The 26,653-nt window shown below is 56.0% G+C and overlaps 7 protein-coding genes across 7 annotated transcripts; 4 read left to right on the top strand and 3 right to left on the bottom strand.

Annotated features, from left to right (window-relative positions):
- The first annotated feature begins 69 nt into the window (after positions 1-69).
- Positions 70-1,918, top strand: GGS23DRAFT_27523 (chorismate mutase). The gene is made up of 3 exons (XM_051512482.1): positions 70-122; positions 450-740; positions 807-1,918. Exons 2-3 carry the CDS (start codon positions 670-672, stop codon positions 1,525-1,527), a joined length of 792 nt encoding a protein of 263 aa, XP_051377103.1. The 5' UTR covers positions 70-122; positions 450-669; the 3' UTR covers positions 1,528-1,918.
- GGS23DRAFT_27517 (p21-C-terminal region-binding protein-domain-containing protein) lies at positions 1,600-3,011 on the bottom strand. The gene is made up of 2 exons (XM_051512480.1): positions 2,557-3,011; positions 1,600-2,466 (listed from the first exon to the last, which is right to left on the bottom strand). The coding sequence occupies exons 1-2, from the start codon at positions 2,650-2,652 to the stop codon at positions 1,672-1,674; spliced, it is 891 nt and encodes a 296-aa protein (XP_051377102.1). The 5' UTR covers positions 2,653-3,011; the 3' UTR covers positions 1,600-1,671.
- A 957-nt stretch (positions 3,012-3,968) lies between these two features.
- Positions 3,969-4,959, bottom strand: GGS23DRAFT_27578 (uncharacterized protein). Its single transcript, XM_051512487.1, has one exon. The coding sequence runs from the start codon at positions 4,707-4,709 to the stop codon at positions 4,185-4,187; it is 525 nt and encodes a 174-aa protein (XP_051377101.1). The 5' UTR covers positions 4,710-4,959; the 3' UTR covers positions 3,969-4,184.
- Positions 4,476-5,894, bottom strand: GGS23DRAFT_27514 (uncharacterized protein). Its single transcript, XM_051512479.1, has 2 exons — positions 5,510-5,894; positions 4,476-5,445 (listed from the first exon to the last, which is right to left on the bottom strand). The coding sequence occupies exons 1-2, from the start codon at positions 5,694-5,696 to the stop codon at positions 4,721-4,723; spliced, it is 912 nt and encodes a 303-aa protein (XP_051377100.1). The 5' UTR covers positions 5,697-5,894; the 3' UTR covers positions 4,476-4,720.
- A 3,009-nt stretch (positions 5,895-8,903) lies between these two features.
- GGS23DRAFT_27462 (uncharacterized protein) lies at positions 8,904-9,627 on the top strand. The gene has a single exon (XM_051512477.1). It carries the CDS (start codon positions 8,953-8,955, stop codon positions 9,505-9,507), a length of 555 nt encoding a protein of 184 aa, XP_051377099.1. The 5' UTR covers positions 8,904-8,952; the 3' UTR covers positions 9,508-9,627.
- Positions 9,628-16,578: 6,951 nt separating this feature from the next.
- GGS23DRAFT_545235 (POT family-domain-containing protein) lies at positions 16,579-18,578 on the top strand. The gene is made up of 3 exons (XM_051514963.1): positions 16,579-16,843; positions 17,002-17,652; positions 17,725-18,578. The coding sequence occupies exons 1-3, from the start codon at positions 16,645-16,647 to the stop codon at positions 18,351-18,353; spliced, it is 1,479 nt and encodes a 492-aa protein (XP_051377098.1). The 5' UTR covers positions 16,579-16,644; the 3' UTR covers positions 18,354-18,578.
- Positions 18,579-22,423: 3,845 nt separating this feature from the next.
- Positions 22,424-24,785, top strand: GGS23DRAFT_602182 (DUF803-domain-containing protein; the record flags this gene model as incomplete). Its single annotated transcript, XM_051519294.1, has 2 exons — positions 22,424-23,209; positions 23,286-24,785. The coding sequence occupies 2 exons, from the start codon at positions 22,424-22,426 to the stop codon at positions 24,783-24,785; spliced, it is 2,286 nt and encodes a 761-aa protein (XP_051377097.1).
- Between the last annotated feature and the right edge of the window lie 1,868 nt (positions 24,786-26,653).

Raw genomic sequence — 26,653 nt, 5'->3', positions numbered from 1 at the left:
TGTATGCAATGTTGGTAGTGGGTAATACACACCTAGAGGTACCCTAACCTATCAAAAACCTTAGGTACCTGCCTCTAGGAGGTACCTACCATACTTCTTCGGTGACCGTCGCATTGATTGCTGTAAGCTGACCGTGCTGCCAACAACTCGTCACCCGTTCCTATATACATCATGCTTGCTGTTCCTCCCTCGCTCTCTGCTTCGATGTCGGGATCGCACAAGGGAACCGATCGAATGTAGTGCTGCCCGAGAATCGGCCCTAGCCACCAGCAAGTTCTTCGGACAAAGAGAAGGACTGGCAGATGCAGGCTTTCGAGACCGTCGTTGTCCCACCACTCCCCCCGCGCCGTATAGATGTCCGCATTTCCCCTCCCTCCTCTCCTCCTCTGCCCTCTCTTATCTTCATCCGCTTGTTCGCTTGACTGACCAGTCCAACTGCGGGCAAACAGGCTAGGCCTCATCTATCTCCCACGAGCCGTCCGTCACACCTAAACAGCTAGGGCGACCTATATATATTTCCCCAGCCCGCACCCAAGTCTAGAATTCTTGGCCATATCGCAACCACCCCGATCGCTTAGTTGGTTCGGGACTCCGGTGTGCGCCCCGGCAAATACCACCTTATACACCACCTGCTCGACCTTGCTTAGTACGGCAACGGAATACGCAATCATGGACGCCATAATTGACCTCAAGGACACCTCCAAGGCGCTCGACTTGGCCAACATCCGCTTCCAGCTCATGTGTGTGCAAGGCCCCCCTACCCTTCGGGTGCAGACTCGCTAACTGTTGTCGGCCCTGTCGCTTAGTCGCTTGGAAGACACAATCACCTTTCACCTGATCGAGCGCGTCCAGTTCCCGCTCAACAAGACCATCTACATCCCCGGCGCCATACCGATCGGCCAGTCGAGCGAGCTCAGCTTCATGGACTGGTACCTGCAGGAGCAGGAGAAGCTGCAGTCGCTCATCCGGCGCTACGAGGCCCCCGACGAGTACCCCTTCTTCCCGGAGGCCCTGCAGAAACCTCTCCTGAAGCCCCTCAACTACCCCCAGATCCTGCACCCCAACACCGTCAACGTCAACCAGAAGATCAAGAAGTTCTACATCGAGAAGTTCCTTCCCGCCGTGTGCCCGGACTTTGGCCGCGAAGACCGCGGCGAGCGCGAGGAAAACTATGGGTCCTCGGCCACATGCGATATCGCTTGCCTGCAGGCGCTGTCGCGCCGGATACACTTTGGCATGTTCGTCGCCGAATCCAAGTTCCAGTCCGACCCCGAGACGTACACCCGGCTGATCAAGGCCGGCGACCGGGATGGCATCGGCGAGTCCATCACGAACGCCGCGGTCGAGCAGCAGGTGCTAAAGCGCTTGGGCCTCAAGGCGCGCACGTACGGCACCGACCCGTCTACGAACCCTTCCGAGAATGCGGGCAAGATCAACGTCGAGGCCGTAGTCGCCATGTACAAGGACTTCGTCATCCCCATCACCAAGGAGGTCGAAGTCGAGTATCTAATGCAGCGCCTGAAGTAAGGGAATCGCTACGATGTGCCGGTGGGTCGGATTCGGATATGTGCGTCGGCGTTTTCAGATAGGCAAAGAGAAAATATAAAATAGGTATCACGGGCGGGGGCGCATTGCGTGTATTTTTTTCCCATTAACCTTTTATATTGTGCTTTACGACGGCGGCGAGAATTCGTCGCTTATCGCCTTGACGGCCTCGGCAAACTTACTAGCCTCGATCAGCATCATGGAGCCGCGAGATATGATGCCCATCTCCTGGAAGGCGCGCTTGCTGTCGGCGACGGCCTCGTCGGTGTTGGCGTAGGGGAAGCTCCCGTGCGCGACCGCGTACCTCTGCAGCACCTCGTCCTCGGGGTGGAAGTAGAAAAGGGCCGGGTCCTGCCTGCCCTTCTTGCGCTTGCGCTCCGCGACGACGTCAAGCGTCGACTCGATCTCGTGATAGGTCTTGGACACGATCAGGTAGTGCGTGAACGCGTAGGGCTCGCCGTCCTCGACGGCGGCCTCGATCTCGTCGATGAGCATCCGGTACATCGGCGGGGCGATCTCGGCGGGCATGTTGATGAGGCGCTCCGAGAGGACGAGCGCGACGGTGGGCTCGGCGGCGGCGGCGGCTGGGGGGGCTAGCAGGTCGGCGAGGGCGGGCGCGAGCGCGTCGTTTGCACGCGCGCGCTCGGCGAGGTAGCGGGCCAGGGCGGCGACGGGCTCGCGTGCGCGGTGCTCGCGCAGGTTGAGCGCGGTGACGAAGGCGTAGGCGTCGGCGGCCTTGCCGTCGACCTTGACGGTGGAGCCGATGGTGGGCTGCCCGAGGATCAGGTCCGCGAGGCCCGACAGGTCAAGCCGCGCCGCGTCGACGTCGAAGAGCTGGCGCAGCAGCGACTTGGTGCCGTGGAAGTCGACGGCCGCGTCGAAGTTGAACCACTCGAAGTCGACGTTGACCGTGTCGAAGTCCTGCGCCTTCCCCGCGACCGAGCGGTCGTCTCGTCAGCCCAGCCTGCTCGCGCCCCGGCGCCCCGGCGCCCGTCCCGCAGGTCCACTCACCTCATCTTCCTCGTCCGAGCTGTTCGCGTCCTCGACTATCTTGTCCGGAGCCTCGACGGCGGTGCCGTCGGCTTCCCTCGCGCGCTTCTTCGCCATCGCGTTCTCGCTTTCGCTATCGGTTTCCGTTCCGCCGCGGTCGGAGGGGGGGGAAGAGAGATTGGAATACAAGCCGAACCGAAGGTGTGAGGGAAATCCGGGAGGTGGCCGAGTCGAGGGGGTGGATAAGTACGCAGCGGGCGAGACTGCGGGTAGGAGGCAAGTAACCTGGAAGTATAGTAAAGCGAGAAGCTAGGGCGGTGTATCTCCGAAAAAGTTCTGCCGCACTCTAACCCCTCACTAAGCCCCTTTCGGCCTGATAAGGACCTCGTAGCGCTCTACGTCCGATAAGACACCCGACCAGGTTTCGCTTACAAGCTAGAACCCCAATTCCAGATGTTCCCCTCGTCATCGCGGATCACATACATATATCCGCATGCCGAGTCGTTACTCACGAGAGTTCCCTAGGTACTGTCTTTTCCGATGCTAGATACAGAGCGCCAAATGGACAGTGGGTTGGCTAGCTAAGGGATCATGGGGGGTTGGGGGCCAACGGCGGGAAATTGAAGCAAGGACTGGAAAACGGCGGCGATTATGAAGTAATGAGCTTCAATTCTGTGAATCAATATCATCATGATTATCAATTACTCTGTTACATAATTTATCCTCAGCTCGTGAGACCATTCCCCCACGTCTTCAATATTTAGTCACTCTGAGACCTGGGTGGTTCAGGGCGACCAATGCATGCGATTCATGCGACATAGCAAGCCGTGGTTCGATGGCAATCGACATCAGCCGCGACGTAGTCCTTCTCCATGGCCTTGCTGTCAACCTATTTGTCTCAAGAGAGAGTGTAGCAGGGAGAATCTCAATCCCCCCTGCCAACTACAGGGATGGTCATGGGCATCTCCTTAACAACATATCACCAAGAACTTGCCGAGCAACCAAGACGAAGGATATGTATAAGAGAGGGCATGGGAAGCTTGATGTCTTGTCAAGCTTGCGGAGAATTTGCCTTGTCTTGGCACGGAAAGCCCGGTATAGTGGCCGCCCTTCAGCCGTGCTCCAAAATGGAAAAGCAGTACAAAGCCAGCCAGCCTCGCCTCTCCAGCATCACCAGGCGGCTCTTTCTCACATGATCTGCCGTAGCAGACGTTGAGCTAATTTACTTCCCAACTCGATGTCCTCGCTCACTGTTCCTCAACACCATTAAGACACTGCTGAGGATCGCGTCGTCGATCGAGCAGGCTTGCGTGATGCCGCGTGGTATGGCTGGCGCATGTTCAGGATGTGCGGCTTGAGGCCTGTCCCACCTATAGCCCAGGCATCAGTTCGTTTGCGTAGCTAGTGCGCATATGCCGACAGGTGTCGTATGTGGGTAGTTGGCCTACCACCGACTGCGGCTTCACCCAATCGTCCGTTCATTGGGCTGGGTGAAATACACCACGGATCGATGCCTCTGGCTAAGGTGCAGCCCATCCCTGTTCGTTGTTTTCTCCCCGCGCTGGTGCCGATTTGATTGGCCCCCAAACTGCCTGGCCTCATCCCACGTATAAATAGACAGAAGTCTGGGGTAGATGTGTCAAGCAGGACTAGAGATGCAAGACCGCCCCCGATTTTCGCCATACCAGCAGCCATTTCAGCCAGATCAGGGTACAACAGACACAAGGTACGGACACTGTTGAGAGATATAAGCAGGAGTATTCTCGCCACACTCGAAATGGATCGGCAGGAGGGGGTGGTATTCGGGCCAATCTTCGAAAGCCATCTTCGACGCAATGGCGATTGAAAAACTCTAAGGTATTACTAGTAGTGGGTATAATTCCGTAGGACGCGTGTCCCCCAATTTGGGACTTCTCCAAGCGAATGCCAGACCAATACTCCATCCCAGGATCTGGGCCGCCCTGAACTCCTGTCGCCAATCCCACCTGGCCCGGGCGAGTCGGGCCAAGTCGAGGGAAAATACTGAAGCCTGTCGAGAAACATGATGTGATGAGGCGAATGAAACCATAACCCGCGGTCCCGGTGCGGTCTAGCCAAGCCCTTGCAGCCAATATAGCATGCAGACGAATCAAGAGGGTATTTTCCAAGTGCGTCGACTCCTCCTTATCCGGCATCGATATCCGAGCTACGGCGAAACTGTAGTCGAAAAATAGTCCCGTGATGAGGCCACGCAGGTGCTGAACGCTTCACGAGCCTCGTGGCCTCGACCCTGAATCTGTGCCAACTCCGACTTGGGGGCCTCGGACGGGGTCAGTTGCCGGGCGAAACCCATCACAGCATGCCCTGTGCTCATGGCTTTGGAATGCTTGCCCAACTTGTTCTCGTCCGCCATCTCGACGCCCGAGTCCAGCAATTCCCGCCGCGCCATCTCGATATCGTGCCTCGCTTGCTTGATAGACTTCGCTTCCCACAAGGGTAGGATGCGGTAGCCTAGGCTCTCCATGATGAGCCTCTCGGTGAAATTGACCTGCTCGCAGGTCCAAAGGTTTTGACCCCACGACGAGCAGTAGTATTGGGTTGACTCTTGCAAGTCTTCCACAAACTTGTCGGCGACGATTAGGGAGGCGAGAATGATGATCTCGGGGGGCACATTATCGATGTGCACAGCTTGAGCCGCGCCGGAAGGCAACGTGTGGCGTTTAGTGAGCAGCTCACTCGACTTAGCCAACGGGAACGATATTCGCCAACTTCGAGAAAATCGTGCGTTCAGCGAGTCCAGAATGCAGACGGCCAAGGCAATGATATCCATCGGCAAGTTGGCACGTGACAGGATGCCCTGTACCATCGGGATGGACGGCGTCACAAACGAAGCTCCCGGCGGTAGCATCCTCGCGAGATGGGCAGCGGGGCCTTGAAAAGAAGGCATTCCTGTCAGACATCGCGTAGCTGGGTGGATAGGAATAGGACGTCTTACCTAGATATTCGCCATTGGTGCTATCGAGGTCCTCGGCGACGATTCGGGGGCTCTGAATAGCAGACGAGTTCCTCGAAGAGGGCGGCGGCGTGGGCAAGTTTGACAGCGGCTTGTAGAATTGTCTGAAGTACGCGTCGTCGAATTCAAAGTCATCGTCGTAGGTAGAGAAGCACCTGGAGTGGCCCATCTTGCACCTCGTGTCCTAACCGTTGATTGCTACCGCTACCATGGAAGTACCGAACAAATAAAACGTGCGACCTAGCAGGGAGAGCTGCTCATATTCGAGTTCGGCACGAGCATGCGGACCGAAGCGGACTGAATATACTGCCTGTCTAGTGCCAGAGCTGTCTGTCGGTCTCGCAACCGGGCTATGTACTTATAAATAAATCCAGCCAGTGCCGTCAGGATGCTCAATCAAGTCGGGGCGCTAAAAAGGGGGGATGTCTTATACACGCTGACGGACGGAGCAGATGATAGCTTTGGTTTATAAAGCGGCTCGGGTATTCGGGGAAGGATTGAAGGAAGAAGGGCAATCAATTCCTCGGGAGAGCAAGTCAATAATAATAGCAATAGTATAAGCAGACTTATAAGGAACAAATCGAGGTGCAAAGAAACTGGGTCGATGAGGCGAGGGGGATGGGACTTATTATGCAAACGAAGCACGGGTCAGAAGGAAAGCCGAGCCACTTGCAGGAGACCTGGTCCTGTCCTCGTATGTACCGGACGAGGTTAGGTGCCCCCCCCCCTAACGAGTAGGTAAACAGGTAGCTCATGCATGCCATCCAATGGTTGGACGTAATATCGTCCAATTGGACTGACGCCCTGAAAAGGGACGGCAAGAGATGTTCCAGGTCAGTAATGGCTAGCAAGGCTGAGTTGCCGAGGGGGGAGAGAAGAAGAGGAAAATGCGACGGAATCTCATCGCGGGCCGCCCAAGCTAAACTCGGTGAAGATGAACCCACAGGCTGGGGAGCTGGGAGGCCATCGTCATACGTAGTGGGCGAAGAAGGGAGCGGAGCAGGTTTGCAATGCCTGTGTGTAGACCAGGTTGGCAGAAGCCCAGCTTTTTTTCCCAGATCACGCAAGCGTTGCTTGTACACCCGATGGTGACCTTGGCGCTTATCGCCGCTCTGGTATCGCGGGTTCGCTTTCGAGCGTTCGCTCGTTCGTAGCTTTGTCGGTCCTGATGCTGGCCAGGTATTCTGTTCCGGGAACTGCGGCCGGACGATACCGATGTGTAATGTTCGGCTGTCGCGAACTACACCCAAACAGAGAGGCAGAGAGAGACAGATGGCGAGATCAACCACTCTCAGAAGGCAACACCAAAGCCCGACTCATACATGCTGAACATACACGCCACACGTACGCTCACCACCTACATACCTACATGCATACCTACATATACACGTACCTACACACATACACGCTACGCAGAAGAAGCCAACGGAGATTCCCCCCTCCTGCCAACCCTTCAATTGTATCTGTCTCCGGTCAGGCCACCCAGTGCGCCTTCGCATCCGTTACTAGCGGGTCTCGATTCAAGTGAAATGGGCTGGACGGGGGTCGATCGGCCGGAAGGCGCCTACGAATATGTATGTGTATACACATACATAGCATGGCTGAGGCCGCAGGAATCCGACAGACCGTTTGGTTTTTCCTAGCCGAGGACGTCGAGAGAGGTATGCATGTAGGAGGTAGGTATGTCCATGTAAACGCAGGCACAAATGCACACACGCAAGTCGGAGGAGGAATCCCCCCAGGGGGACAGAGGCAGACGAGAAGCCAGAACTGAGAACCAGGAACCGAGATGCTGGGCGGAGGAGACTGCGGCATCAGCCAAGATCAGCGTTGGGGGGGTTAGTGTGTTGCCGAACCGCGGCCGGGCGTCTCAGCGGTGAGCTAAGCGGCGAGCCTGAGGTTAGGAGAGGTCCTCGAATAATAAAAGAAAAAGGCGTCGAGGTTCGATTGCTGTCGGCAGGGCGGGCTTGGTAGGGGGGGGGGGGGGAGGGGGATGAGTATTCTCAGGCTTGTCTGGCTCGTCCAGCGCGTCGCCTCTCTCACTTTGCCAGTTCTGGCCTTGAGCAGGGCAACAGTCAGCTCCAGCCGAACCCGATCGACGTTACGTACCTAGGTACGCAGTGGAGTGGGCTAACCGCATCCATTCCTTAGCGCGCCACACCTCCTTGCCTCGGCGCCCGCTTGCCCACACCGTACCTCCTCCTATTATCCTATACCGTACATGCCTAGGTGTAGGTACCTAGCTGCCTTGGGTGGATAGGAGGTACCTCTCAGCAGGCCAAGGACCCAGTGTACTTTAGGTAGATACTAAATTATGTACACACTACCTTACGTGTATGAGGTATCCCGTGTAAAGTACCCTATGCACCACCCCTATACCTGCCCAGCTATTATTGTGTACTTTGGTGCATGCTACGTAATAAGCCAAGTTTAGGCCGGATTTGCACGGTGAGAGGCATCTGAGAGAATAGGAGATAGATACCTAGGTAGGTGCATGCCATTCTTCTAGGCATTGTACCTGCAACAGTATGAGTATATTAGCACCTTTCACCTCGAGTCTTCCCTAAACCACCCACCTAGACCTCTAGTATGGTAAGGATCAGAGGCAAGTACCTGTATGTACCTAGGTATCTTCTTGGCACATCGGCATGGCTATAAAATATTTAGTATAGTAGGTACCTAAGGTAGGTAGATATCCCTTAGCGATAGACAAGATGCCCGCTGGGCTTCTGTCAACTCGTCGTCCCTCACCTTGAAGGAGAAGAGCTATGAGTAGAAGCCTACCTAAGAGGTAGACAGTTCACCATTCTCATTTGCCGACCCGACTTCCAACGGTAGATGTACCCGATCCCGCTTCCGACTCGGCCGTCACATACTGTCTCCCCCGTGTATGTACAGCTCAATATCCTATTGACTTATCGGCCCATTACTGTCGTATAGGTCCACTACATTAGGTAGATACCTCCTTTCTATATCCCCTAGGTACCTACTTACGTGCCTAGGAGAGGTAGCTATAGGTAGCTACTATACTACCTAGGTAGGTAGAGGCAGGTAAAAGGGGGCCTCACTCTAGAGTAGAGGTAATTTAGTTAACTAGGTACCCGAAGTAACTAATGCCGACCTAGGTCTGTAGTATGGAGAGCAGGCGAGACTGAATGATACCTTAGTGACCTAACGGACTCGATTCAGAACCGACGCACAGGACTCCCAGTTGTCAAGGGTCATGTTCTACGTAGGCAGACAGGAAACCACTCCAACCCCGCGGTTTGGTGGGCGAAGTTGACTCGCCCTTGACCCGTACTCGTATGCATATAGCATTTATTTATACATCACATATTACCTACATGCTAACGTAGTAGTATTCTACACGTATGGCATTATTAAGTAGAACGGATTCCAGGCCACGGCCTCGTGGGCGTGGGCAAATGGGAGCTATCCGGGCTTCTCTGCTTTTGCTCCTTCTATTGCCCGCCCCGGACAACACACAGGTCCACTCTCGCCTCACCGCTCTCCACTACGTACGTCGATTGGGCAGGTACATATATACATACCTGGCGGCCAGACCGGTAGCGATACCTGCATATGCACACCCGGATACATTCGGTACATCCATCGATCCATCCATCGATTCATTAGGTGATCCATTGATCCATTCATCCATTACAGCGACGTGTATGTACAATATATACTATATGTTATGTAGTACGCCTTATACCTTATACACAGGGATTGTGCATTACAATTATACAGATCGCCTACCCCTAGTATTCCCCTCAAGAGTCTCGCGTCATCACTCTCGTCTCCTTACTTACTCCCACCGCTTCGACGTCTGGCCGCCTCGTCTCTCCGGTTTTCCTCCAGTTTTCTCTCCATTCTCCCTCGACCCCATCCGGCTCGCCGGTGGGCCTTCTTATCTCTGCCATGTATTCTTGGTGAAAAGTCTTGTTGGTGGATGTTACGTCGTAGGTTGGCGGAATTGAGATGGCGCTCAAGCCCTCCCCCGATCCGACTCTGTGGTTTTGTCGTCAAACCATCTCCTCTTTTACGAGGCTAGCGTGCCACCGTCCCTCCATCGAGACTCGTATGTTGAAATTGCAGGTCCAGAATAGCGGTCATGCATCCGCCTATGTATATGTGTGTGTATGTGTGTACATATGCACCCGCCTTTTCCGAGTTCATCGCGCATACGCGGTCCGGAACGCCTCGGACGGGGAACGAAGCATGATGAGGCTGAAAGGCGACGGCGATGGCGACGGACATCTCTGGATCACCTCGCTCTCCGGGTCGAACATTCTGGATTGTCTCGCGTCCCAATACGAAGAGAGCCTGTCCAATTAAGAGAATCGCAGGTCCCTCACGAGACCACTTCCACTGTCTGGCAACACCGAACGTTCCACAACGCGCACCTTCGCCGCGGTGGAACATGCGTATCAATAGGCGAAGGATAATATCTGTGAGCAAGACGTAGGACGATGATCGTCAGGCACACCCCCGGAAAAAAAAAGAAACACAGACATCCAACAGGAGACCGACCTCTTCACGCGCCCTCATCTCACGTGAGCCGCTGCCACCGATCCGACCTCGTCGCTATCGCATAGCGAAGAGAAGCGCAGAGTGCCCAGAGCTCCCTGTTAGTCGGCACATCCGTCGTCTCGGGCCTCCGATTCATGCCGACGGAAGATTTTACAGCCTCGGAGCTTCGATTGACGCAGGGCGGGTGTGCGTCGATCTGTTTCCAGCAACTAACACGACTTTTCCTCAGATTATTTTCCGAGCAACACGATTCCACGCGCCCGGTTGGTGTCGCCGAGATCCCGGAAATTGGTACTCCAAAAATCGGGCTAGACGGGAAGAGGCGCTCCGACTATTTGAAGCTCTAAATGAACCGAAAGGGCAGATTTTGCAAGCCATCGCACCGGCCGAATCAGTGCTCGCATTAGTCTCCCTTCTCCAACAGAGAATCGTGGTGTGACTACACCACTCCGTCGATATACAAGGGTTCTCCAGAACGCTGCGCGCCAATAGGGGCTCGGCTTGGCTGGCATGACCTTCTTCAGCTTGTTCAGCTCTCCTCAACGCCTATAAGCTCCTCATCTCCTCGTGCATATTCAAAAATGCCTCTATGCGGGAGACAGACCACAAAAGATATGCCACCTACGAGTATATCGATTCAGGCTTCCCCGTCCAACCACCATTTGCATACATGTCTCGAATATGTGAGGGGATATTGGCTACAACTGCGTCCTCGGCTTAGCTTGTCTTGTCGACCTCAAGTTGAGTTATCGCAGGGGGATGCAGGGATGGATGGCTGACTATGCGTCATGCCGAGGCCTCTCGGCGACTAGAAAAGACGAAGCAGTCTGTCTGCCTTGCAGCTGAGTATCAGAAAAGCCGGTCATCGACTTCTTCCGGTGATTACAATCTCGCTCTGCCAGGCCTATCCATGGGCAAACCGACATGCCCAAACAGATTCCAACACGGGCATAAGAGTGTCCTGCGACCTTTACCTGTGACATTTCGTGGCTCTATTTGAGGTATCGTCTTCGTGCCCCCCAAATTGACCCTACTATTGATTGTGTCTTGATGTAGCCGTAGAAGACGTTGTCTATCGAAATCGGGACAAGAGTCAAGACAGATACACTAGATACCACCATATTCCAGCCCCTCATGTTGACCATACAGCTTTTGGCAGTTGCACGCGTGCGAAGCATCACGGCGAGCCTATTGGCTTAATCGATATTATTGTTATGAACTCTATCACTGAAGCCAAGTAGCATAGTGGAGGAGTTCGCTGCCCGGTATACAGGAGAGGGGACCACAAATAAGTACTAAATAGCATTGTAAAGCATGTTTCCTATTTATTAAGATTCGAGGCTTAAGCATAGAGCCAATATACCATGATGCCCGTAAGCCACCCAGTCTCCTTCAACGCATCACTGTCTCTCTCTCCTCTCCATATCATTACTCTAGGCGGCAATGGCTTGATTGGGGGGAAGCCTCCTACCGAGGAACGGAGCGAGCAGCCTACGGCCGTGTGTTAAGGAACATTACCTCGAGGTTTCTTTCACTTTGCTTTATAATTGCAGAGAATACTACGGGGCACAAAGATCCGTTGCGCAACAACTATCAAGGCCAGAACGCTAGGCGAAGCCTAAACCTGCGAGACTCGTGGCTTCTTAGCATTAGGGTTAGTATGGACTCCTTTTGCGTAATAGTTACTCTATCTATCGTGAGTAGAGACCCTAGTGGACAGGCTACCCACGTAACCCGTGGTGTCTAGCTTTGCTGAACGACCATTGATATTATATGAACATCACCCCTGGCTGTGTTGGAAATCTCGGTTACGGTACGCAGAAAACTCAACAACAGCACCGTGAGACTTTCTCATTCTTGTCTGTACACCGAAGTGACAAGCGATGAAAAACAAGTCTTCATGAGACCCAAAACGCAACAACGCAGCGTTTATCGATATATGATTTCAGATTACAGGCGCTACTAACCTAGGATTCCGAAACGAGAGCCACGCGGTCGGGAGTACGTCGTAAAGTTAACATCTTACACACAGGCAAGGCAGTCCGCCTTAGAGAACGTAATGTCACTGACACGGATATGATGAACCTGACTTGTGAATGGTATCTATCCAGCGACAACTCAACCCATTCCCACCACTGCCTTACTCACCCCCCTGGCTGCAGAGTTCTCCCCGGGTTGTCATGACCCGATGCAGAGATCTGCTGATGCTGGAAAAAGATGGAGGTTGAAGGAACCAACCATAGTTTAACATGATTGACATCAGTTCCACCGTTTCTTAATCCACGGTCTGCTGTAAAATCCGCCTGAATGTCACACCAGAATTACACCAAGACTATAGCTGATCTCATCGCCGGAAAGTGAGAGTTAGAAACAAGAGCCCTCGTTACACTGAACAACCCCGAAAACCTTATAGAAACGCCTTGTGAGGCTTAAGCTAAGTGACAATACCCTTTTCGTGGGATCGAAGCAGCCGCATAGTTCTTGGCTCGTATTATCGCTTAGTAACTCGTTCCTAGTCGTGACTCCGTGAGAAGGCAAGCTGGGCGGAGGGATGAAACTATGGAGATATATACAAATATAGATATACCGGGCTGTGGAATATTTCCGTTCCTCTCTTCACTGCTCTCGAAACTTAGTTTTATAGCTCTCCGTCAAAGGCGACAGAGCTAAGCTAATAAATAAATGCCAATGGTAGCCCTTAAATAGGGACAGGAGGACAAGAGATTGGCCTGGTCGTCTTCCTACAAGGATTAATAGACACGTCCCTTCGTACCGTGCTCAGTGTAATCCTTATCCACTTACCATAATACCCCAAACGAATCCCCCGTACCATTGGGAATCTCGGAGATAGTAACCAGACGCGTTATTACCACGGTAATCTTATCGCAGGATGCCATACAAACCCATACGACCACCCCTACCGTTACTATTTGGGCATCTGATCTTAGCGAGAGTACTATAGTTCGCTCTGTAAACGACTCTTTCAGTAGTATCCTTCGTATGCCCGGCGGGTGGCCTCGGGAATTCTATGGCCGGATGGTAGTTGCCCACCTCGCTTGCATTAGGGGCATCCCTCATCCCAGGTTCGCGGGATTGTGCCCGTGGCTCAAGTCAGACGTAGCACGTACACGCAGAGAGGTCACCTCGACTCGGGGGCCTTGCTGCATTAGACCAGACGTAGCAACCGTAATGCAACTGGCCCTACTCTGGGTACGGTAACAATTATAAATAGGGCCCATATGCTCGGGTACCGGAGCCGACATCGCGTATCTCCTGTCTTCTCCATGCGATATATAGGTATCGGCTGTCTCTCGTCTGCTCCCCGTCGTCCTCAGCTACTCTCTCAGCAGACGCCTTTTTTGGGGGGGGGGAGGGGCGGGGGCGTAAGACTTGAGGTGTGAAACCTAGAGTAGCAGCGTGGAACCAATGCTGAAAGATGCGGTGAATGATTGATATGTCCAGTGCGTGATACAATATACCGACCTGCCCACTAGGCCGACTGAAGGCGTAGCACTTGACTTATGGACCGCATATCGCTGGAGGCTCTCTCGTGTGTAATACATGTCCAGTTCCTTCGCATCTTCCCACTCTCTTCCCCCATTTCGACAACAAAGAGCTTCCGCTGTCTTAAGCGACCCAATGATGCGTCGGTTCAACAAGAATAAGACACGCCTCTTCCCTGATATGTGCGTGGGGCTTCTCGAGCGGCACAAGCAACCAGAGACAAGCAGGCGGGCAGAGCGAGGGTGCGAGCAGGGGAGTCTTGGCGGCCCGACGATCCTTCGAGGAGAGCGATCAAATGAATGCGGGCGAATCAGATCCCTTTGATATCTACTAAAGCTGGCCTCGCCCCTTACGAGCATTGCCTGGCTGGCTGGCTGGCTGGCTGGATGGATGGGTGCTTGTCTCTCGGTTGGCTGTTGGTTGTGATGCGAAGGTCGGGCTGAGACCATCGCGTCCACATAGAGTCGACGCACATTCCGCCAACTACGGCCAAATATCCCTCAACTTTCACACAAGGCGTCGCCGGATTATTGGCTACTTAGATTGAGCACATGCGCGGCGAGGTTCGGCATGTCCATGATTTGTGATACATACATAAGCCACAAATTATCCGGATGCGTGCCCGACAAATCGCTTGGGACTGGCAGGCCGTCCTGGCGCCGGCTATATGCGTGAACAAGGTAGGTAGTTTCAAGTCATTGTCCCTTGACCTGGCGGGGTATGCTGCTGCCGGAAGTGCCATGGGCACCATCAGGGCTGAGCGTATGGTAGGTGGGTGTGGGCGCAGATGCAGGTCAGGTATTATTACCCTTACTACACACCGACGCTCAGCTAGTGAATCCCATAACTCCCACGAGGATCACATCTGCCCTACTTATAACCCCATTTCGGGTAGTGAAGGCTCTTTTTTGCAAAGAGCTGGTTAAAGAGCTAGTTTCTGCCGAAACCCTCGAGGTATTCCTGCAAGTCGCCGTGCTCTAATTGCTCGTACAACACTGATGGAACCTAAGCCTTATCATCAACTTCAGCCAAGCTCCCAAGGTCGTGCCACGATGCCACCAGGTGGCTGCGAATCCTGGGGGTTTCCGCGATCTAGACTAGCATAGCCAAGATGCAGCCACCCGGAGTCCCTCCGAGGATACTTGTCGACTAGTAAGACCTCGCCAACCAATGGCCTTACCGTGCCCGGCTCCCGCAGAACCTGCACAGGACGGCCAGCCACCCAGCCACTTGGCTTTACGACAAGCTTCATAAGCTTTCTAGGCATACGAGAGCGAAGAAATTTCGTGGAAACTACCGATTCCGTGGACGGCCGGGGGCCGCGACCAGGCGAAATTCCAACCGTTCGCTCGTCGCCGGCGCAAGGCCGCGTCGGGATGGATGGCGTCCGGACCAGAAAAACCCGCCATATCTGTCGTCTGGTGAGGCGACTGCAACGTTCTGCAGGTTGCTAGTGCGCACGATCCTTACGTTCGACGTCACGCGTTAGATAGATTCGAGGAGGAGAGCCCAACGAGGGAGCAGGAATCGAGCCGTCTCCATGCCTCCGGCGCAGCGCTATTCCCAGTTCCACGGCCTTTAGCGCCATGCGGACAGGGGAAGACGTGCTTCTAGAAAGCAGTTGAGGACGCCCGCGAGCGCAATAGGCAGGGAAGATGTTATCATTGTCCGCCCTCGTTGCTACGTCGCATCCATAATGCCTCTCATCTAATTAGTGGAGCGAGGGCGTCGGCCTCTGGTTATCATCAACGACCTACCTAATGCGGACCGCACCACCCAGCCACCCCTGCCTATCACGCCAGCGTATAGAATCGCCCGTGTTGGCCGTTGGATGACCCGATACGGTCGAGGCGAGGCCGTCTACTAATATGGAGCGCCCGATATCTTCCAGACCAGACCCCCCCCCCCCCATCTCGCGATGCTACGATGCTGATCCTGCGGATACACACGCCCATAAGTCGACAGTTCATTATCGAGGGTCCCCGGTACGCCGCCGCCAGCCATACGGCTGCCTGATTGGCGGGCGTCGAGGATTGCGATTGGGGTAGGTCTGGGGTAGCCCGGACGAGGCATCTGCATTGGAACTTATCCATGATAAGTCCTCTTGGCTGATTTCCCTAGACGTCGAGAGGCCCGAACGTCGTGTGATCATACCCAAAACGGGGAAGTAGCCAGGAAGTTGGGTCGGCCTCCCACTGGTCTTCGGTTGCGGATAACCTCGTCTACTACAGAGTAGGAAGTTGGAATGGCCAAACGAAGGAGCTGTGCCTCTGATAAGCTGAACTGCTCGAGAAGTCTTGATCGCCGGGGGCAAGGGGGGGGGGGGGGGGGTTGTCGTGCTCTTGCGGGCTTGGCCCGTCATGGCAGGGTCATACAACCCAACAACTACGACATATATATCTCGAGATGCACAGAGTTACATCTTCTGCAGGTCGCCGATCCCTTCGTCCCTGCCAGCCCTCGCCCTCTCCCCCTTATCTCGGGCGCGCCCCAGCGATAGTTCGATTCGCTCTTCCGCTTCGAAGTCTCTGCTGCTCTATTGTGCAAAGCAGAAGCTCGCCATGGGTAGGTCTTGCTTATAACGCCTTTCTTTGCGCGTTCGGGGAGTCCCGACGAAGCCACCTGCCTGCCTACCTCTATGCGTGATACGTGAACGCGGTGCTGACATTGTCTCGTCCTCCACAGACACCGGCACTACCATCGGCACCGTCGCTGCTCCCGTCGGCGCGGTGCGGGCTTCCGTAGACGAGAAAGCGGGCCTTGAGAATACCAAGGCAGATGGCGCCGTGTCAGACCGAGCCGTCGACGAAGATGGCCGCGAGACCCTGCACGGCCTCGTCCTCCCCACCGAGGAGGAGAAGTCGACGCTGAGGCGCATCGCCGGGAAGATGCCTTCGACCTGCTACTACCTCTGCGCCGTAGAGTTCGCCGAGCGTGCCTCCTACTACGGATGCAACCAGGTCTACAAGAACTTCATCCGCGCCCCGCTGCCGCCCGATGGCAACGGCGCCGGTGCCAGCGCTCCAGGGTCCGAGTACACCGCCGGTGCTCTTGGTCAGGGTTCCGTTGTGGCTACCGCTATGACCGAAGCCTTCAAGTTCCTCGCGTACGCGCTGCCCATCTACTTCGGTTGGCTTGCCGACACCAAGTACGGCCGATTCAAGATGATCTGCTGGGGTGTCGCTGTTTGCGGTGTCGCCCACATCATCATGATCATCTCGGCGCTTCCTCCTGTCCTTCAATCCGGAAAAGCCATGGGCCCTTTCGCCCTGTCTCTGTGGTAAGCTTTCAGAGTGCTTTCGTTATTTTTTTGAACTGGCGACTAATTTGGACTTAGTATGTCATCATTCATGCCTGCTCTTGGGGTGGTTTTGTTGCCTGCTACCTCGTCGAAGGTCAAGCCTTGCGATCTTACACGATGTGCTAACACATGGCAGATATGCTCTCCATCGGCGCGGCTCAGTTTAAGCCCAATATCTCGCCCACCGTCATCGACCAGAGCCCCCACAAGTTCGCTCACGTTGTCACTGACACGAATGGCGAGAGGGTCATCGTTGATCCCGAGGAGTCCATCAACAGCGTCATGCTGTGGTTCTACCTGCTCATCAACATTGGCGCGTGTTTCGGCATCCCGACGACGTACTTGGCTAAGATCGTCGGCTACTGGGCGGCTTACCTGATCCCTACGATCCTCTACCTGATGCTCCCCCCGCTGCTGTGGTACCTGAACCCCCGTTTGGTAAAGCAGCCCCCCGGAGGCTCGGACTTGGGCAACGTTTTCAAGGTCCTCGGCGACATCTTCGCTCACGGCGGCCTGGCGCGCATCGGGCGGAAGGGTTTCTGGGAGCTCGGAAAGCCGAGCGTACGCAGGGCCGCCGGCAGCACGAAGGTATACGAATATGATGACCAATTCGTCAACGACGTGCGCCGAACCTTCCAAGCCTGCGGTATCTTCCTATTCTCCCCCATCTGGCAGATCAACGACGGCGGTCTCGGCGCCGCCGCCAACGCTCTCACTGCCGGTATGGATACCAACGGCCTGCCCAACGATCTTCTGGACAACCTGAACTCCGTCTCCATCGTTATCAGTGAGTCCCCAGCCCGCGACCAAAACGCGAAAACCACGCGCGGGGCATTGTGAGGCTAACCAGTCACGTTAGTGGTCCCTATCATGAACCACCTCATCTACCCGTTCCTCCGCAAACGCGGCATCAAGTGGGGTCCCATCTCCCGGATGACCTTCGGCTTCGCGCTGGGCACCGTCGGCTCGGTCGGCTACTCGATCCTGCAGTACTTCGTGTACAAGACGTCGCCTTGCGGGTGGAACTCGACGACGTGCGCGCAGATCCTGCCCGAGGGCGAGACGACGGTGTCGACGGTGTCGTACGCGTACTACGCCATCCCCGTCATCATCACGGCCATCTCGGAGATTTTCGTCAACGTGACGGCGTACGGCATCGCGTACTCGCGCGCGCCCAAGAACATGAAGGGCCTCGTCGCGTCGCTCAACCTGGCCATGACCGCCATCTCCGCCGCCATCGGCCTCGCCACCGCCCCGGCCATCCGCGACCCCTACCTCATCTGGGCCTTCGCCGGCCCCACCATCGCCGGCGGCACCCTCACCATCATCTTCTGGTTCACCTTCCGCCACATCGACAAGGAGGAGTTCGTGCTCAACACCGACTTCAACGACCTCAAGAAGGACTCCGACCGCGAGAGCGACGAGGAGCGCCTCCCCGAGCCCAAGACCATCGACGAGAAGAAGGCGATCGGCGACGCCAAGTCTTGAGCCCGCGCCGACGCGTAGATTCCGAGCGTTCCCCTCTCTCCCCCCTCCGTCTTCCAGCTCTGGCTGGCTTCCGGCGTTTTGCTACTAGCGGTGTGGCGGCTCTAGATAGATTCGGGCGCAATGTGTGACGGTTGACGCGTAGATGAGTGCAGATGAAGCAATATATACCTACAAACAGATACTTATCATTAATACATTTCACGGTCTCGACCGCGGATACTCCAACCTTGTCTTGCACTCTGCGACGTGATATTCTGGAACTTGTACGCGCGATCGGATGGGTACGAACCCCCTCTGGCATGGTATTGATGAGATGAAGTAGGCACGAGATACTCACAAGCCGCGAAAATTTCGGCAACTAGGATACCTTACTAGGTTTCAACACGACATTGACGTATCTCGGGCTGGGTACTAACTGTTCAAGAACACAGCAAAGAAGCCCTGGATATCGTGAAAAGGGAGCGTCCAGCGGTCATATGCAAGTTGACCCCAATCTTGAACACGCGTAATACGGCGACCGGATATCTTCCACGTGAGCCGCCCGGTTCCCTCGCGTTCTCAGAGATAGACAATCAGCCGGCCATTAAAGATCAGGGTGCGAATTACTACTTTGGTAACCCAGAAAATTTACAGTCCTACCCATCTTCCCCCTTCTGTACCATACTCACTACCCCCAACTCTAGGCGGGAAACACCGAGGAATAGCCCCCTCCCATCATCTCCGCTCCTCAGCGCGACGAGAACACCGGCCCCGGGGACATCCCCTCGCTTGAACCCGCCCCGCCAGCGGCCCGGGCACCGCGGTCCGCTTCCGCATCGGGCCGTCGCCCGGCCCGCGCATCTCGGGCGGCGGTCTTTGTTTGCTCCCCGCGTAGCGCGCGCCGGCCAGGCCCTCGGGGCACGCGGCGAGCAGGAGGCACGACAAGGACCGTCGCTTCGCCCGCGACGTGGGCGTCAGCGGACGCCGGGGGCTCGGGGTGCGGCCGCACGGGTGTCCGGGGTGCGTTGGTTTGTTCTTCTAGTGCGGGCGTCGTGTAGAGGGGGGGTGTGGCATAGGGGGGAATTCGCTGCCTTGCTGGCATCTACCTACCTCGCTGGCTCGGGCGGGGCTTCGTGTCGAAAAGAAAACCCGTCGGCTTCATTTATACTAGCGGCGGCAGCGCGCGATCGACGGCACCGACGTAATCCAAGAGCGCGAAACTTGGATATCCCGCGGGGTCGCGCCCGAGCACTGCCACCGTTCTGCCCGTGCTAGTTTGCAGCCGAGCCATGATGATCCCCCCCTCCCCGGCTGTAGATTATTTGGTTCCATATAAGGCTAGAGTTCGGTTTGCTCTGTTTTCTTACCTTCACGACCGACTGACTGACTGCCGCGGCTGCTCAAGTGCTAGAGACCTGTCGGACAGCTCAGAGACTGGAGGGATAGAAACTCCCAGACGGCCGAGACCGACTGCTGACACAGCTTGGCTCGCACTTGGCACGCAGAACAAGTCTGGGACGGGCGTGGCAGTAGGAGGCGGCCCCCGGGTCCTCGAGATGGGCCGGCGGCTATACCTATTATCGCCGCTACCAAGCTGCCAAGGATGGGATGGCGGTCGACGATAGCGGTTGATCCAGTGCCCGGCCCTGCCTGGAGCGCGATCGCCGTGCAGGGTGAGGCACGTCTGCACGTATCTTATATTTATCGCGCCGCAGTCACGGCGGACGAGGGCTGCGCTGACAGGAGGTAGGGACGTGGTAGACGTCTCCCAGTCGAGGGCGCAAATCGAGCGTTGGCATCGAACTATCACCGTAGCATCGCGCCGGGGCCGCAACGTATATGTAACGCGTACGCCTCTCTCACCCAGCAGCACTCCTTGGGGGGAGGGGTGTATCGGAAGCAGGCTCTAGACTCGAGGACCTGACGTAGCCGCTAAGAGCTCCCCCGCGCAATCGATAGGTAGATGCATGTGAGGGCTTAGATGATACACCCATTGCCTCATTTGGGTGACGAACGCAGGCACCGAGTTGGTGAGAAACTCGGGGTAGCATGCAGGGATTCCCATTCTCCACGTAGGGTGCGGTGACAATAGTACGATGTGCTTGGAATGGCAAGTGGTCCCGGTGCCATGGAACAGGTCGACTTTTGACTCTGATCTGGCGCTGCTGCTGCTAGGTATATTGAGCGGTGCCTGGAAGCGTACCGGGCCATCTTTCCCGGCACCTGACAACGCCGATGGGATAATCGTATCCGGCTCTACGTGTGTAGGTAGGTACCAATTCCATGTTCGCAAATGGCCACGCGCGATCCTAGATATAGGTGACGTTCCTCTCGACCCCACGAGCCGAAGTTGAAGTCGCGGTGCTAAGGACCACAAGGAGGGCAGAGACGGAGAGGTTGGGTCACGATCGGATCTGTCGGCTGGTCGCCCCCCGCAGGCACACCCACCCACCTGTATACCTTCCAGGGTGCTGCGATCTATAGTATACCCTAGATATACCTACCTGGGAATGCAGATATAGGTCCTAGGTTGATACGAGATGTAATACTAGTACTAGGAAGAAAGAATTTGGTAGTTAGGATGTGCGATGGGGGTAGGTGGTACCTTAGGTAGTGACAGGCAGACCCCAGCCTATATCTAGGCTTAGTAGGGACTTACTCTGGGCACCGTATCGAACCGACCTGCGCTAAGGGACCGCGCCAACCCCCCTGCGAGACAATTGCTTGCCAATACTACGTAGCGTCGATTGCCTGGCCAGCGTAGGTACAAGCCGCCTGTAAGGGCCGACAAGACATGCCCATCATATCAGCCGCGTGCGAAAGTAAACAGCACATACATAGGCAAGTATACATACACGCGCGCGCAACGGGCTGCTACGAGGCGTATGCAACGTACTCTGGCGCACATACGTAAGGGGCGTGGCCGTCGCCTGGACGATCAGCCGGCGCTTGGATCGACTGCACATCGACCATCTCCTTCCCGCAGGCGCCGCGAGGTCGGGGGAACCAGCAGAGTCGAGGTTGGCCGGCCTTTGTCCAGCTGAGCGAGCCAACCTTTTTTTTTTGTCTCTCCCTCTCTTATCCTCCCTCTTTCATCCACCTATTATTACGTCTCCCCCCCGCCGATGCCCTCTCTCGTGGAACCAACAATCGCCGGACGCCAACAAGCGAACCGCACAACAATGCCTTTGACGCCCGCCGACTGAAAACCAACGAGGTCAAAGAGAAGAAGAAGACATATGCAGAGACAGAGGGCGGGGTGCTGCTCCACACCGGTCATTCCTTGTTGCTGTCGGTTTCAAGAACCCGCCCTAAAAACGCCCGCCAGGTACAGACTAGCTAAATCTTCCCACATCAGTCGTCTCGTACCGAGCCACTGCGTCCTACACACTTCATTCTGCGGCGCAACCCTCTCCATCTCCCTCTCTCTCTCTCGATTTAAATAAATACCTACCACTTCGCGACCACTTCGCTATCGCTTCCTTCCCACGCCAAGTGCTTCCCATCTGTTAGCTGTCCCATCCTTCGCACCATTGCTTGCCCGCTTTTTTGGCAACGAGAAACCCCCGTCCTGCAACCCCCATCCGCCCCCCTGCCGCTCCCACTACGACCCTGTCGCACCCCTGGCCAGCCCACCGGATACTTACGTAGACGGTAGTAGCTTGGGTGTTTGGGGCTGTGTGTGTGGTGTGGTGCGTGAGTGCGTGCAGCTGGAGCTTCTGCGTCGCGGCGAACCGACATCGACACGGGAACCGAGGATCCCACCGATCCTCGCGAGCACGAAACAAACTACTGATCATTGAAACGGACTGCCGGCTTCTCTCGCCTTTCTCTCTCCTTACCCTCCTCTCTCTATCCCCCTCAGTTTTTTGGCTGTTGTAATTCGTTCCCATGCTTGGATACCTTTTGCGCTACTAGATCTAGTCCGCCAACCACCTATATCCGATTTCTCTCGCTCCTCCTCTTCGGACCCTCCTCCGTCTCCTCCGGTAACAAAAGCCCACCAGCATCCGACAACTTGGCGACGCACCGAACTCAACCCACCCTTCCAGACGGCGACTTGTCGCTGTCCCCCCCCCCCGGACGCTAATATGGACCAGACGGGGCGAGTCCTCGCCGTGGCCAACCAGCTATACGCCAGAGCCGACGAGACGAACACCTCCGACCCCGATAAGCCGGCTCGCCCCCCTGCCTTCAAGGCCATCGGCATATCGCTCGCCGTCGCTTCCGGATGCTTCATCGGCATCTCGTTTGTGATGAAGAAGGTCGGCCTGCTCAGGGCGAACGAGAAGTACAACGAGGTCGCCGGCGAGGGTTATGGCTATCTTAAAAATGCCTACTGGTGGGGCGGCATGACCCTCATGATCATCGGCGAGATCTGCAATTTTGTCGCCTACTCCTTCACCGACGCCATCCTGGTCACGTCCCTGGGCGCGCTCTCCGTCGTCATCACCGCCATACTCTCCGCCATCTTCCTGAAGGAGAGGCTCAGCATGGTCGGCAAGGTCGCCTGCTTCCTCTGCATAATCGGGTCCGTCATCATCGTCCTCAACGCCCCCTCCGAATCGTCCGTGGCCAACATCCAGGAGCTGCAGAAGTTCGTCGTCACTCCGGCGTTCCTCTCTTACATGGGTGTCGTTCTCATCGGGTCCGCATTCGTCGCTTTCTGGGTTGGGCCGCGGTACGGCAAGAAGAACATGTTTCCTTACCTCTCCGTCTGCAGCTGGATCGGAGGCCTGAGTGTCGTTGCTACGCAGGGCCTCGGCGCCTCCATTGTCACCCAGATCGGGGGCACGCCCCAATTCAACCAATGGTTTCTCTATGTTGTCCTCGTTTTCGTTATAGCGACCCTGTTGACAGAGATCATTTACTTGAACGTAAGTCTTTTTTTTCCCCTCCCCCTCCCCCTCCCTTACCTGACTGATGAACTATGCTAATCCTTGCGGCTTGTAGAAAGCTCTTAATCTCTTTAATGCTGCCATGGTCACGCCAACATACTACGTGTATTTTACGAGCACGACGATGATCACTTCGGCCATCCTTTTCCAGGGGTTCAAGGGAACGCCGATGCAGATTGTCACGGTGGTCATGGGATTCCTCACCATCTGTGCGGGCGTCGTCCTGTTGCAGCTGTCCAAATCCGCCAAAGACGTGCCGGATGCCGCCGTCTTTTCCGGAGACCTCGACCAGATTCATACCATCGCCGAGCAAGAGCAGCCCGAGACGGAACCGAAAGCCGACGCCATCCGTGGCACCGCTGCTATTGTGCGCCGAATCTCCATGGCACGACAGAAGATGGAACAGGAAGAATTCCGCCGGCTTCGCGAAGAAAAGGAGTCGGAGCGCCTCGAGCCGGTCAGCGAGGACGGCCAGCCACTTTACGAATGGGATGGGTTGCGGCGGAGGAGGACGACCATAGGTAGCCACAGGAGTCGGCCGACGACGACGTCAAGCGCCGCCACCACCCCGGCGCATCCGCCCCTAGGGAGAACGAGATTCCTGACCGAAGAGGAGCTAGCCGAAGAACGTCAGCGCCAGATGTCTCCCAGCATGCTATCGAGCATCGCCGGTACGATTCGGAGCCGAACGAGAAGTGTCCTCCCGGGGCATCCTAGCTTTCGCCAAGGGGACCCCGACCTCCGGGTGCAGAGTCCGATACACCCAGTCCAGCTGACCAGCATCGCCGTCCCGAGCCACAAGTACGGGGGCGAGGCTAGTCCCTACGGAACCAGTCACGAACACGTGTACGGACTTCCGGACGACCTACGGAAGACCGAATACAGCAGCGCCGACAGCTTAGCCTCGGGCAGTACCGCACGGCAAATCCATTTCTTCGACCCGCCGAGGCCGGATACCGGCGTCTCCTCCCTAGCGCCGCCAACGCCGCCACCCCACACGGAGGGTCCCTCGGCACGTCGGCAATTCTCGTTTCAAAACGTGTTCCGCCGCCACCAGGCCGATGGCGTCGCGCTACACGAACATGGCCAGGCTCTCGCACAGCCCCCGTTGTTATCCTCATCATCGCGACGACCACCATCCCACCAAAGGCTCGGGTCACGGGGCTACCTGGAGCGGCAGGCGCAGGCGAAGAACGCGACGGAAGAAGAGCGGTTAGGTCTCGTTAGGGACGATTCCCAGACGACGACGGCGGCGGCGGCGACGACAACGGTGGCGGACCGGTACGACGATTCGGAGGATAGCGACGACGACGACGGCGAGGCATATACCGACGACAAGAGGGTGGAGGCTCGGTACGGTAGGGGCATCACGAACAGCCCGCCCTCGAGAAGTGACTTTGACAAGGAGACTGGGTACGAGGACTACCGGACGAGGGACCGGCGGAGATATGACGAGAGCGGCAGCGGCAGCAGAGTCGCGACCCCGCGGGCCTCGCCGCCTCGACCACCACCGGGCCGGAGTCCACCCCGCGGTGGGGGCGGGGCTTATGTCTGAGATGATAACGAAGACGAAAAGGAAGAGGAATCGCTAGACCATGAGACATGACATGAGTGATGCATTAATCTCTTTTGCTTAGGATGACAAAGGGGGGTCGGATGGGTTTGGGCGGGCGCACATGGGTCAGCACGCTTGCTTTTGTGCCCCTCTTTCGACGGGCATTCATCTGTCGGCTGTACGATTACATAGTGGGGAGCTCGGGAGCATTGATAACGGGGCCCTTGGGAGATAGACAACTGCACAAGAGAGCGAACGCGCGAGAGGAAAAGAGATGCCCTGTTGCACGGGACGACGGTTGTGCATAGACAGACGCGGGTTTTATCGTCACGAGGGCATAGAAGACGGGGGAGGCTGTACTATATAGGTAGATTAAGGGATAATATCCGGCGTTGTCGGGTCGTGCTGAGCTGTGCGCAGAATATTTACACAGGTGCGACTTACCACGAGGGACACCGTGACACATATATAGTAGCGGGGAGGCGTGGCGCAGCGATGCTATTCGAGACTCGGACTGCGACTAGGCGAGTTTGGCCATGTGCTTCTTCGAGAAGGCTCGCCGCATCGCCGTATTCGTGTGGTTCGCCCACACACAGCGCATAGGCATCTACTAATATGCCTAGTATGTGCGTGCGTGTGTGCCGGATCACTCCCTACGCGCCCCCCCCCCCCCCTCTCTACGTGTCTGCATCCAGCCTTGCCGGCGTCGAGTTGGGAATTTTGGAGCCCCGTGCCACAATTGCTGTCGTCCCCCCCTCCCCACCCTCCTAGTCACCACAGCTTGCTGGGTCTTTAATATGTGTCAACGTACGTGGTTCGGATGGGTTTCGCCTCGTGGGTATATTACGTAGTAAAGATAGCCGAGTCAGGGAACTCAGTATTTCCTCATTCGGAGGGGCACATATTCTATTCGGTTGCATAGGTGGTCATTGACAGGTAGGTGGTGTGGGCATGGGTAGGGAACAGGGCCATTTCTCAGACTGGCGCGCTTTCAACGCAACGCATCCTCGCCGTGAACCTGTCTGCTTATGTAATAGATATAATACTACGTAGAGGTTAGGTTAGGTAGGTGCCAGATGAGCTAAATAGCGAAGACTACCAAGTAGCGCTGTTAGGAATCGAACCTATCCTTCGTCAAGTAACCTACTGATCTGTGCCTACCTCAAGAGGACCAGCAAGAGACGCAGATACCTCGATGTAGTGCCCAACCTCACACAGGTGGAGTAGGTACCTTCCTGCACGTACCTAGGTATCCTAGTATTCACCGGCCGGCAGGTGCCTAGAGCGGGAATGGGTTTCGAACCCGCCGACGACTGCGGCAAGACTCCTGGAAAGAGAGGCCCGTGACGAGAAGGAGGCGCCTTCCCTTACCCATATGGACATCCTTGGCGTGTCAGGCAGACGAAGTGGCTACCTACTGGCAGGCACAACGTGGTGCCTGCCTCAAGACACCCTTACGAGAGACGCCCCGTTAGCGGCATGGCGTATATCGGATTGATACATACGGAGCAGGTACCTACGCACATAGGCACGCCGGGAAAGCAGAGCAGGAGCCAACGCCTGCGCGGATGGACGTCTCTTACGTCGGTGGCAGACACCTACTTGTATATGCCCATATGAGTAGGTGCCTGAGGAGGAGGTACCTAAGCTACCCAATACAGGTACATGCCTGCTCTCCGTTATTCCACTAATCATAGATATACGACTATGCCGCTTTGCCGACGTCCCACCTCCCCCAGACACGGATGGGACTGACTAGCTCGCTATCCGCGAAGGGGTCCTGTATGGCACCACTCGAGAAACAACAACACGGCAACCAAGCGCGCCAGCAGGAAAGCCTCTCGTCGCCAATGGGCCTACACCAAATA

The sequence above is a fragment of the Durotheca rogersii genome (assembly GCF_024521655.1).
Source record: "Durotheca rogersii strain YMJ 92031201 chromosome Unknown GGS23scaffold_1, whole genome shotgun sequence".
Taxonomy (NCBI): Eukaryota; Fungi; Ascomycota; class Sordariomycetes; order Xylariales; family Xylariaceae; genus Durotheca; species Durotheca rogersii.
This window is presented reverse-complemented; position numbering and strand designations above follow the sequence as displayed.